Here is a 13,061-nt window from a genome sequence, read left to right as displayed (position 1 = left end):
TCGCCTCCAAATAAAAATTATGGAGTAAATCATTATTGTTAATAAGGGCAAGAATTTTAGCAAAAATATTAAAGAAGTTACAATTTTGATAATCAACATAAATTTGATTTGATGGTAATTTGAATGTGAAATTTTAATCTAAACATGGCTTGAGTTCAAATTAAAGTTTAATGAGCCATACTTGGCTCAATTTTGGCTGGCTCGATTATCACCCTTAGATACATGGTGCAATTATTTTATTTAATTAATTACTAATTTGTCATAGCTAAGAACATACAACTTCCACTAGCATTTCAGTTTTAGTGATATTTCAAGGAGATGCTCCCACAAAACACAACAACAACAACAAAAAACACAAAAAAATAAAATACGTAGTAATAAAATAAAAAAAAAATTTATTGAGCCACTAGGATGATTGTTTGTGAATTGTGCTCAGGGTCTTTAAAATTTGAACTATTTATTGCACTGTATTTATTTACTTCATTTTATCATTCAATCTTTTCTTATTGCTTGTACCAGGCCATTTAATTATACTCTTTTATCTTTTAGGACTTTAAGGACTTTAACAGTAAACATTGTCATACTTTTACCCATCCCACTATATATTACTCCAATTTAATTGTTTTTACATCTACCATTATTGTATCAGAATAAAACAATAATTCATGCGATCTTGCTAACGAGCGCCCCGAGGCGTTAAATAAGGATAAATTATATTGGTTGAAATGGTATTAAGTTAGGAATTCATGACAAAATCACGCGTCATTCGGTGTAATTAATGTTAATTTTACTCTAATATTTACACTTTTATTCTCTTATCTAACGCCCCGGGGGCGCTCATTAGCTTTTGCCTAATTCATATACCATATAACCGGTTATTCTTATTAGGTATAGCCACTAGCAATTTCGTTTTTTTTTTTTTTTTTTTTTTTTTTTGAGGCAAAAGTTTTGAAAGTTAGAACAACCAACTTGTTAGATTTGGCTCATTTCGTGACCAATAAATAAGCAAAAAATTTCAAAAGACTATCTCATTTAAACTAAACTGACTCATAATATGTTTGTTTCTTTTGAGATAAATAAGAAACTTTATAAATTCAATTAAAACTAACATAAAAAAATTAGTTTAATTATTCAAATTTATAGAACTTTTGTTAACAATCAAATATACTTATTAGATTTTGCTCATTTTGAGATAAATGAGTGAAAATTCTAAATCAGATCATCTAAACACAACAAATACTATCTCATTTTTCCTTTTACAATTAATATCTCACTTCACACAACAAATCTTGCGTGAACCTGGTCCACAACAATATTATTGTGGACCTAAGATTTATACACACGTAACTGGCATTATATTCAACATATTGACCCCTAATTATATTACAGTAACCTTATTTTTAACATAGTAACCTTTTTTAAAACATGTATGACCTTTAATATTATTATGAATTTAAAGTACGAAATTATGTTGAATAATAACCTAATTTTAACATTATAATCTTTATTATTCATATTGACCATTATATTAAAATTTTCATTAAAAAAGTTAAGCTGTTATAGCTTTTATAATGTCACACTAACTTTTATTTCAACATAATAACCTTTATTTTAATATAGTGACCTTTTTTTTATTAATAAAACAGTCATATTGTCTCTAATGTCAGTGGTGCACAATAAATTAGTGTGAACCAGGTCCATTTAAGAATCTGTACACTTCACAAAGCATTGTATATTGACGAAATCTAGGTATTCCATTTCAATCTATTGAATCAAACAACAAAGTTAAGAAATAAAATAAAATTAAAAAAACTACTGAAAATAAGTATTTCAAAATTTCAAAATCAGGAAATATAAACAAAATTAGGAAATATTTTTTAAGGTAAAGTAATCTAAGCCTTACTTGAACTTATTTGGTGTAAACATGGCAGACTTAAGTCACTTAGGGACTGTTCTCATTTATTGAACTGAACTGAACTAAACTTATTAATTAGAGTTGAATTGAATTGAATTGAAAATAAACTGATAGAGAACAAGGCCTTAACCATCAAAGGCCAACACAAGAAGAGCATATTACCCTCATGATTTGCAGCCTTATGTATTTAAATGTTTAGTAGGTTATTGACAAATTAGGGTGAAGAGAGAATTGAATAGCTTGATTATTATTCATCAATAAGTTGAGTATTTATACAAAACCTAAGCTCATCATAAGATAGGAAACAATCTTCCTAAAAGATATACGTCTAACCATAAACCCTAAAGATATATTCTCAAAATAATATCTTAACATAAGATATACTAAATATATTATTCTCATAACAATATCTATACGGAAAATGTATCACATATATTTTCCGATATATCATATCTCTAACACCCTCCCGCAATCGTAACGGCAGTAACACGAACGTTGCGATTGGAAATTCGTCAAATTGTTGAAGCCGAGATGCACACTGTTGTGATGCCGCCTTCAAAAAAAAAATTTTCTTCAATGATGAGAACGTTCATCTTTTCGAACTCATCAGTCTTCAATCAAACAGGAACGTCATTCTTTTCGAACCTGCAACAATTTTTTATTTTTCCAGAACAAAACCGAGCTCCAATCAAATATTAGTTTTTCTAGAGTAAACCACACTTAAATTTTTTATTGGTCTTTCAGAGTAAACCACACTCAAATCTCTAATTGGTCTTTCAGAGTAAACCACACTCAAATCTTTTATTGGTCTTTTAGAGTAAACCACACTCAAATCTCTTGGTCTTTCAGAGTAAACCACACTCATATCCAAAGGAGCAAAATCATGCTCGAATCAACTCACAAACCTTGTCTCACGGCACAAGGAGAACCAAATATATCTTGTCTCACGACACAAGAGAGACCTTTTTTTTTTTTTTAATATTGCGTCAAGCATAACACTATTTAATGTCTTCATCTCCAAAGATGTGTTATAGTGGAGGAAGTCCACCCACATACTCCCACAAAAAAAAATTCTCCCAAAAAAAAATTCACATACACATATGATTAACGTGTACCAACCCAAAAAAATAAAAATTTAAAGAGTATTAATATTGTATAGCGGAAGCAAAATTTTGAATCCCACCGGTGGGTTTAATTTTCTAACCCACCGGCAGGGGGGGGAATATTTTGTGAGCGGTCCCAAGATTTAACCTGCTCTTGATACCATGACAAATTAGGGTGAAGAGAGAATTGAATAGCTTGATTATTATTCATCAATAGGTTGAGTATTTATACAAAACATAAGCTCATCATAAGATAGAAAACAATCTTCCTAAAAGATATACGTTTAACCATAAACCCTAAAGATATATTCTCAAAATAATATCTTAACATATAAGATATACTAAATATATTATTCTCATAACAATATTTATACGGAAAATATATCACATATATTTTCCGATATATCATATCTCTAACAGTTATGTACTATCAAAGGCCTTAGTGAGCGGTTTACATTATTCATAATTAGCTTATATATTTTAAAATTTTAATTAGTTATGCAAATTTTATTTAATTTGGTGAAAATTTAACAAATTAAAATCAAACATACACAATGCTGACACGGTATAACAAAAAGACCTTGAGCATCAAGCCATGGGCATGTATCATGTGAAATGAAACATGTAAATGTACCTTCTACATTTAAATGCCCTCATTCCCTCATTTGTCAATAAAGACATATATATATATATATATATCTTTCATTACCTCATGCTTTGGTCCTCCAACATGATCTAACTACCAAATATAGTCCATATTTCCAAAAAATTACTTCTCACTTTCTTCCTTAAAAGAGCAAAGACATGAAATTCTCACTTGGTGTCTACAAGTACTATATGTTGGTATTACTTATGTTAGTGTTGCTTACTGCTGTAGTTACTACTCATTCCAAACCAAAACATTGTAAGTTTTAACAAATAGCTAGAAAAAACAAATATGCTTAATTATGTGTAGTTGAAATGTATATTTTGTTATTCAAATTATGTATAATTGTCATACTAATAATATCTTTATTTTGGTAGATATGTCAGCTAAATTACATAAAAGGACAGCCGTCAATGAGGATCAAAGTTACTCCAACCGAAAGGTGTGTCATCGTCATGATATGAGACATAGTATACTACTATACTAGTTATTTTTGCTTTTTAATGTCCTTTTAGTAATATATCTCTCTTTAAATAAAGATTGGTAATAATTGCAATAATTTCAGTTAGAGCTAGTGAAAAATTCATCCTTTGTTGGCATTATTCATCATGCAAAATTGCAAATTACTTTGTCAAAGAATGAATAGTACATGCAAATGATAACAACATAGGCATTCCAATACTCATTTGATTTTTACAAGTTTAACTTTGTCAAAGAATGAATAGTACAAGGATATATTCTCACACACCATTATAACCAATAATTTTTTTTTCTTTACCTATGTTCCAAGCATTTTAATCTTGTAATTTGTAAATTTGTGGTTTTTACAAGGATATATATTCTCACACAACTTAATAACCAATAATGTTCTTCCCCCCCCCCCCCCCCCCCCCCCCCCCCCCAACTATGGTCCAAGCCTTTTAATTGTAATTTGTAAATTTGTGGTTTTTTCTCTATGGAGTTAGGTTAACATATGTATGTGTTCAACTTATTTTGATTAAAAACTTATACTTCCTCCATTCTTTTTTTAATTGCACCAAGAGATATTTCACGCTTGCCAATGTATTACTTTAGCTATTAATATCTTCAATTATACTTTTTGTAAAAATTATAAAAATTTGATAATTGAAAAGTAGATTTCGAGACGAATCTAACTAGATCTCACATGACTATGTTTTTCTAATGGATTAATTACAAATGATGGTCAAAGAAGAATAAGCGAATATTGTATAAGTCCTAATGGTGCAATAAAATAAAAACGGAGGAAGTATATGTGTTTATAAAAGTTCATGCAGAAATTCTAAAGTTAATTTAACAAAACAAATTCAATGGTGCATCATTCACAAAGTTGATTGGACGCAGCTTATAAACTAGCAACTCCCTGATTTTAAAATGGTTTATCTATTGAGCAGTTTGGGCTTATATATGCCCAAAAAAATGAAAAGAGACATTAACGATGTGTTCTATTCCTCTAATTTTAAACTTTGACTTTTATTTAATATGAACTTATTTAAACGTATTTATTGTTTTCTTAACTTTGCTTTATGTGAATATGAAGGAAATAGAACATTGATTATCTTATCTGAGGGATTTTATGCTTTATACTCGTAATAGGTTTTTATTTTATTTATTTTTTATTTATATTTATATATATTTTTTATTGATGCATTTATAGGGGCTCGGCAAAGAAGAGTTGGGGAGAGAAGTATACCCAATGGGGTCAAGTTTGCCAGATTGCTCACATGCTTGTGGAGTTTGTTCCCCATGCAAGAGGGTAATGGTTAGCTTCAGATGTGCTTCTGAGTCTTGCCCTATTGTTTACAGATGCATGTGCAACGGCAAATTTTTCCATGTTCCTTCTAACTAATTCATCTACTCCATTGCTTCTTTCTTCTCTCTACTGTTTTAATGCTTTCATTTAACTATGCTTGTCAGAAAGTTTCCCCCAAAAAAAAAAAAAAAAAAAAAAACTTGAAAAATATGAGCTTTATTATAGTTATTTTGATGTAAGATTATTATAGTTTTGTGTTTAATGATGCTTTTACTAGGGTTGTACTCATGTTTTTTGTTCATCAACTGAATTATTCCTGTTTTTATTGACATATTAAAGATATATGGTTGTTTATAACACTAGGGTCATGCTCGTTTCAAAACTAGAGCATAGTTGTTTTAAAGTACGGTGCACACAGTGCTAGACTGTCTCCTCCGAGACAGCACCGTGTAGCGATTGCGTACAGGGTAAGCAATTCAGCTAGACAACAAGAAGCTGCTAAAAGATTGCAGTCTTTCAGCAGTGGTGAAAGAGCAATAAATTCAGATGTCATGAATTCTCCCCTTTTCATTTCTTTCCTTTCTTTTTCTATAATAAATACCCTGCTTGCCTTCTCCAGCATGTATGTACATTTTTGTACAAGAACTATCAACTATGCCAATAAATGAAGACGTATACATAATAAGTTGAATACCTACAAGAACACAAACTGCATACAAACATGTACCTAGTTACCTACTCATCCTCCAATTCAAATCCCTCTGCGGCTAACAGACGGCGAATCTCTTTTTGCTTTTCCTCCTCGGCTTTCTTTCGGCGCATCAAGTCTCGCTTCTTCAAAACAAGTGTATGCCTCCTGAGAGTTGTCTGAAAGTTTTCTACAGATGCCTTCTTTTCCTTTGCCAGGATCCTCTTCTCTTCTTCAGGATCGACCTGAAACTCATTATATTAGGAATAATTTCACAATACATAACATGTCTCTGTAACTGTATATAAAAGATAAGGGTCCACTAAATGCTTGAATATTTGGTTGCAATAAAGAAGCCTCAACGGTTTCAAAGCAATAACCTTACTAATTTACCATCACATGTTCAATATTCCTATATAATACAGAGTATGCAAGATTTTCATATTTTAGGATGTCTTGTATAATTCAGTCACTTAATAGGTACATAACATGTAACTTTAAAACATTGCCACATTACTTTATATACCCTTAACCAAGATTCCAATAAAATAAAGTCACAACACTACATAAAAGTAAAATTTAAATAGCACAAAAGAAATTATAGTTGTGGTATTCTAATTCACTTTCAAAATGTGGCCTATTGTTTAGGAACGAAGGGCATATAAGCTAGATAAGTAGATATATTACATATACTTGCTAGATAGTAACACTCAACCTTAATACTTTCTTTTTCCCTATCTAAATCTTGTTGCATGGCATATTAAAGCTAGAGTGTTTGACAATCTTAAAGATTGGATATGTCCTCTAATGCATGGCATATTACAGGCTCTAGTGGAGTGGTGGAAAGAAAGTTTGTATTTGGTGGAGCACAATAGAAATATCTTAAAGTTGCTCTTACATTAATTTGTAATTAACTTATCTTAATTTTTGGACATTAGCAACATCATCCTTCTAGGAGAAGACATAGATAGTCTTTGACTGCAATTCAAAAGTAGGAAAAGTAAACAAAATACCTTTGATCGAGCACGTTGACGTGCTCTCAAGTTCATTTCACGCTGCTGCTGCTCAGCCCATGCTGCAATTGCCATATCACCCCGCTGGTCAAATGCCTTTCGCTTTTTTATGAGCCACTCCATCCACGCTTCAGATGCCTATAGAAATCATAATAATGAATAAGTATATTGCTACTTTTCAAAAGGCAAAAAAAGTACAACGACAGAGAAAATAAGTATGACAACAGAATTTATTTATTTGTACGTAATAGAGTAACTCTCATTCAATAATTTAGTAAGCCAAATTTCACCTTCATAGGGTTCACTCGATTTTCCATGTCATAATTTCTCCTCTTCTCTCCATCGACAAGCAGCTCATAAGCTGCTTGAATTTTAATAAATCGGGTTTCAGCTGTTTCACCTTCCTCAAGATTGCCTCTACCATCATAGACTACAAGAGATATAATGGATCAGACCATATTTTATAAGCACTCCTTAAACGAAGTTACTAGCATAGGGAAAGCAGCTACCCTTTGCCGAAATTTGACAGTAGAAAATAAAATCAACATTTGAATAACATCGTGTCTCTAATCCATTCCAAGTGGGTCCAATTACTCCTATATGCATAAGTGGTGAAAGTTTATGATATTGAGACAATGACACGATGAATTTAAAAAGCAGTTTGCAGTTACACCAACGGTTGAGTAAAATATTCATAAATTATGATATAGCCAAGGAACACCAATATCACAAAAACTACAAGAAGCTAAGGAACTCAGACACAGCGATTAACCACCAGAAAAGAATACCAACAATTCGACTTGGACAAACAGGGTATGGGTATGCATTGGATCCACCTGCTAGTCAGCTACTTATCAAATACCAAAATTTTTCATAATTTGTTCAGGTGCTGTATTGAAAGATGCAGCACTTATCTTATTACTCGTATAAAAGCCTTCACATTTAAAAACTAGCCATCAGCAACAACAAAAAAAACTCAGAATATAAATATGACAGCACAATATTTTGTTCAGTTAAGCACCATCCACCAGCTGAAAACGGCTTTAACTTTGCAAAGCATAAAAACTACATGAAACTTTTTTGTATGACAAATTGACAATTGTGCCTCAACTAGTAGCTTACAAATAATTAAAATAGCTTATCCCCAATTCTTAAAACAAATTATAACTGAGAGGCTGAGACCTCTGCATTGCATTCAACAGTATAAGTGTATAACCAAGTAAATGAATAGTTTTTCACTGACACAACCAGAAACAAGCATCAAATCAAGAAAGAAAAATCAAGGTAAGGACTAGAGAAACAAACCATCAGGATGATAATATTTGGCGAGGCGCCTATAAGCAACTTTTACTTGGTCTTCATCTGCATCCCTCTCTAGCTCTGTAACACAAAGAGAAGAGATAGCAATTAGACAATCAAACATTACGCCACAAAATAAGAAACAAATAGTCAAATAAGAATAAGATGCCATCTCACATTACCCTCTTTGGTTTGAAGTAAAACATTTTCAATGAAAAATTAGTTTTCACGAAAAACATATTTTCAAGAAAAACCATATTTGCAAGATTGTTTTCCTTTGTTTGGTTCTTACAAAAAAAAAAGTAAAGAGAAATTAAAAATAGGAATGGAAATGTAAGGAGCGAAAGTAAAAAAGAGATAAGGAGAAGGAAGGAAAATGTGGCTTCTCTCATGGATGCAATATTCCACTAATGGCATAATTGTTTTCCGCCCCTTCACAAACCAAACAAAGGAAAATGGGGAAAAAAATAGGAAAATCATTTTTCATGATAACATTTTACATCAAACCAAAAGAGGCGTATATAAAATAAGTTTAACACATTCCTCACTATCTCCTAGATTTTCAAACATGAACTTCACTTTTATTTTCCAACTTTCACCACAAACCTGCCAATTGCCACTAGCAAAAGTCTACGACTTCGCTCATTTCACTTGAAATTCACTTACCGAAACTTAATTGGAGCATATATGAACTTACTTGAACTAATCAAAACTTATTTTAGCCGCAAATTGAACTTCACTATCCTCTATTACATAACATATCCGAGCTTAATCGAAAAGTACAATGCCAATTCTATCCTACGAATCAACAATACATTTCCATGATCGAATCAGCAGATAATTAATTTCCAAAATTTCCTTAACAACCTAACATAGCTTGTTAAATCAATCACAAATTATAATCAATAGATTAAAAAAGGTCATTTAATCACAAAATGAAAGAATGTATGCTAGCTATCATAGTACTCCTATCATCAAATCTCGTCTACATCAAATTTCGTGGCTCTCCCTACACCAAAAGCAAAAATCACGAAACGAAAGTAATCGAATAAAAGAAACACTCACCAAGAACATCGTAGGGAGATTTCTCGCCGGTCCAATTGGAAGCACGAGCAACATATCTCCGATGATTCAAACGCAACCATGGCTCACTCCGATAAAAGTCCGACGAATCGGAGGAAAGAGAAGGAAACGAGCTTAAACTAGGTTTTGAAAAAGGAACCCTAGATGATGATTTGGCGCCAAAAATATGAACCCTAATTCTGCAACAACATACAAAGGAAGAAACCACAGCATTTGGTCGGCAAATTGACCTCAAATGGCTCATAATTTCATCCAAAAATCCAAGCTCGAAGATAATCTTTGAATTTGATTACGGAAATTGGGGGATTTGATTGAAATTAGAGATTTAGGAATTTGGGAATAAGGGATTTTGGTTGTTAAAGACGTGAAGTAAGAGAAAAATGGAGAAACTAACATTTCAGTGGGAAATTAACGGTATCTATGAATTTTGAAGTTGAGTTGATTAACGGTGGATAGTTTGTATTTGTATTTCGTTCATATTCGTAGATTCTGAATCTCACAATGTAGGTCCATTCTGTTGCAACCACAATTTTTTTTTTTCAATTTTATTCTTTGCTTTCCAGAAATAAATACCTTCCGTCAAGTCGTCAACATATAAATAAATACCTATCTATATGGTTTTATTTAGATTCAAATCGTAAAAAAAAAACCCTCCATCTCAAACAAATAAATGTTAAACACTTACCATATTAACCAACTTTTATTAATATTTTAAATTTCACATACTCCGTATTTAACATTATATATTCCTTTTAAATTAGAGGTTATTTAATTTATTTATTTTTCACAAGATTAGAAAATAAATACATCTAGTGTGTGATTTGGCGTTGTCTCGGATGTCACTTTTTTTAATTATTATTTTTTTTTTACTTTTTTTTGAAGGAAAAAAAAGTACAAACTAGTATCCGGGGCATCGCCCAAGACACACACTAGTTGTATTTTATAGAGTTGATAAAAGTTGACACAATCACACGATACGGCACGAAAAAATCGAGTTAGTGTCAAAGGCTTATAAGTTATAACACTTATAATTAAATGGGTCAACATGACACGACACGAGACGTTTGCCATCTCAAGTATTTTAGAATAATAAAAAAAAAATTAAATAAAAGACATTAGAATGTTTAAGAATAAAATGATTTAAATTTTTTTATTGAACATGATTACACATAAAGTATTTGAATGAATTAGGGCTTATTCATTTCAACTTAATTATTTTAGTTCATTCAGTTCAACCCCAATCAGTTCAGTTCAGTTCAGCTCCAATCAGTTCAGTTCAACTCCAATCAGTTCAATTTAACTCTTAATTTTCTTCTCTCATAAAATATTCTTTTCACCTCTATTCAGTTCAGCTCATTACAGTTCAGCTCAATTTAGTAAATGTGAACAGACTCTTATACTGTAAACGAAATTAATACACATATTGTAAATGAAGTATTAATATTGAGACAACGATATGCGTAACCTCCATTAAATTTCTCTCTCTGTTTTCTTCTCCCCTCTTTATATTTATCTCTTTCTCTTTCTTCTTCCTTACCTCCATTAATTTTCTCTCTTTGTTTTCTTCTCCATTCTAAATTTTCTCTCTCCTCTTTCTTTTTTCTTTCCTTATAAGTAAATATTTTTTACCTCACTTTCCTTCAATTTGTAAACTTCTTTATCCTCCTATTTTAAAACCATTGTAGCATTCTCCATCATCTTCGTCGCGATCGTCATCATTTTCTTTTTCCTCAATTTTCTACAATATTATGGATTTGGTTGTTATTTAATATAGTTTTTGTATCGTTGATTTTTAATTAGTTTTAATTAGGCTAGATTTGGGCTAAAATTGTAATTGACTTTTTAGATCTTATAATCAGTGAATTTCACAATTTGATAAATTTTAATTGACTTTTTAATGAATGTTGTTTTGGGTGTTTTTGTCCCTCGGGAGAGTTACGTCACGAAGTCTGATCCGGCTGAGTTGTACCTGCAAGACACTACGTGAAAAAATGAATTTGGCACCGGTTCAAACCCGACCTAAGGCACCGATTTGAACCGGTTCCAATGTGGGGAGTGCCAAAAAGGGGTTTAAAAAGGCACCGGTTCAAAATTGGCACCGGTTAACCGGTGCCAAAAAAGCCCACAAAAATTATTTCAAAGTTTTTGGCACCGGTTAACAAGTACCAAAAAACCCCAAAAATTTTTTTTTTTTTTTTGTTGTCATTTTGTACTTAAAAATCAAATGGACTAAAATAAATAAGAACAACAAAATTGAATATCATTGAATATAACCGAAAATTTACAGTATATAATCAAGAAAAATTACAATATACGAATTATAAAATTAAACAATTACCACATATAAATAAATAAAAAAGAACTACAATATAAATCAAAAAAAAATATTACAACATCACAATAAAAAAAACCCCAAACATCTAAATCAATATTCTTGATTCTTGACTCTTGATTCTTCGATTATGTGCAATATTTTGGGCTTGCAAAGAAGATAGTATACCTGCGCCAATTAGTTCATCCAAAAAAATCAATTAAAATGTATTAGCTGCGAAATTAAAATTAGTTAAAAACCTAGAAAATTAAAAAAAATCGAAAAAATTAAAATCGAAAAAAAACTTAAAACCCAGAAAATTGAAAAAAATAAAAATCGAAAATTAGTTGAAAATCCAGAAAATGAAGAAAAATTAAATTAAAACCCAGAAAATCGAAAAAAATTAAAATCGAAAGCTAGTTTAAAACCCAGAAAATTAAAAAAAATCGAAAAAATTAAAATCGAAAGGATTTAAAACCCAGAAAAACGAAAAATTTAAAATCGAAAATTAGTTGAAAATCTAGAAAATCGAGAAAATCCAGAAAATGAAGAAAAAATTAAATTAAAACCCAGAAAATCGAAAAAAATTAAAATCGAAAAAAATTAAAACCCAGAAAATTAAAAAAAAACGAAAAAATACCCAGAAATCGAAAAAAAAATAATAATCGAAAAATGAATCAAAATCGAAAAACAATAATAATACCCAGAAATCGAAAAACAAATACCTAGAAATGAAATCGAAAAACAAATACCCAAAAATGAAATCGAAAAACAATTACCCAGAAATCGAAGAAAAATAAATCAAAATCGAAAAAAAAAACCTATTAAATTCGAATAAAAAAGAACCAGAAATCAAAAATAATAATCAAAATAAAATAAAAAAAACCTATTGCATGTTGGAATTCTTCGAATGCAAGAAGGGAGAAGGAGATGAGGGAGAAGGAGATGAGGGAAGAGAAATAGAAGGAGGAGAAGGAGATCGAGAAAGAGGAGGAGAGGAGAAAGAAAGAGGAAGAGAGGAGGAGAGAGAAAGAGAAACGGCTGAGAGGAGTGTAAAAATTAGGGTTGGGGGGGTTTTATAGGGCCGGTTTTTTTTTTTTAATTTTAATTGCTCCGGTTCAAAAGGCACCGGTTCAAACCGGTGGCCTTTATGTTTTTGGCACCGGTTTGAAGTGAACCGGTGCCTTTTACTCTGGTTTAGCTTCCCACCAATTTTGTAGGCCATTTTTGGC

At 31.1% G+C, this 13,061-nt stretch overlaps 2 protein-coding genes and 1 long non-coding RNA gene across 4 annotated transcripts; 1 reads left to right on the top strand and 2 right to left on the bottom strand.

Moving 5' to 3' along the window:
* The first annotated feature begins 3,757 nt into the window (after positions 1–3,757).
* On the top strand, positions 3,758–5,766 carry LOC110688874 (protein EPIDERMAL PATTERNING FACTOR 2-like). The gene is made up of 3 exons (XM_021865636.1): positions 3,758–3,922; positions 4,042–4,106; positions 5,340–5,766. The coding sequence occupies exons 1-3, from the start codon at positions 3,823–3,825 to the stop codon at positions 5,529–5,531; spliced, it is 357 nt and encodes a 118-aa protein (XP_021721328.1). The 5' UTR covers positions 3,758–3,822; the 3' UTR covers positions 5,532–5,766.
* Positions 5,767–6,072: 306 nt separating this feature from the next.
* On the bottom strand, positions 6,073–10,131 carry LOC110688861 (chaperone protein dnaJ 11, chloroplastic-like). 2 transcript variants are annotated; one of them, XM_021865624.1, is made up of 6 exons: positions 9,501–10,131; positions 8,442–8,516; positions 7,646–7,732; positions 7,427–7,566; positions 7,137–7,274; positions 6,073–6,368 (listed from the first exon to the last, which is right to left on the bottom strand). In XM_021865624.1, exons 1-6 carry the CDS (start codon positions 9,760–9,762, stop codon positions 6,171–6,173), a joined length of 900 nt encoding a protein of 299 aa, XP_021721316.1. In that variant the 5' UTR covers positions 9,763–10,131; the 3' UTR covers positions 6,073–6,170. The 2 variants fall into 2 exon arrangements, with proteins under 2 accessions (XP_021721316.1, XP_021721320.1); XM_021865628.1 differs by lacking the exon at positions 7,646–7,732 and having other exon boundaries at positions 9,501–10,126.
* A 1,626-nt stretch (positions 10,132–11,757) lies between these two features.
* Positions 11,758–12,836, bottom strand: LOC110688815. Its single transcript, XR_002504685.1, has 2 exons — positions 12,716–12,836; positions 11,758–12,018 (listed from the first exon to the last, which is right to left on the bottom strand). It is a non-coding gene; the product is annotated as an uncharacterized LOC110688815 (long non-coding RNA).
* Positions 12,837–13,061: the final 225 nt, after the last annotated feature.

The sequence above is a fragment of the Chenopodium quinoa genome, unplaced genomic scaffold (genome assembly GCF_001683475.1).
Source record: "Chenopodium quinoa cultivar QQ74 unplaced genomic scaffold, ASM168347v1, whole genome shotgun sequence".
Taxonomy (NCBI): domain Eukaryota; kingdom Viridiplantae; phylum Streptophyta; class Magnoliopsida; order Caryophyllales; family Amaranthaceae; genus Chenopodium; species Chenopodium quinoa.
Note: the sequence above shows the minus strand (reverse complement) of the source record. Positions and strands in the feature narration are given on the sequence as shown.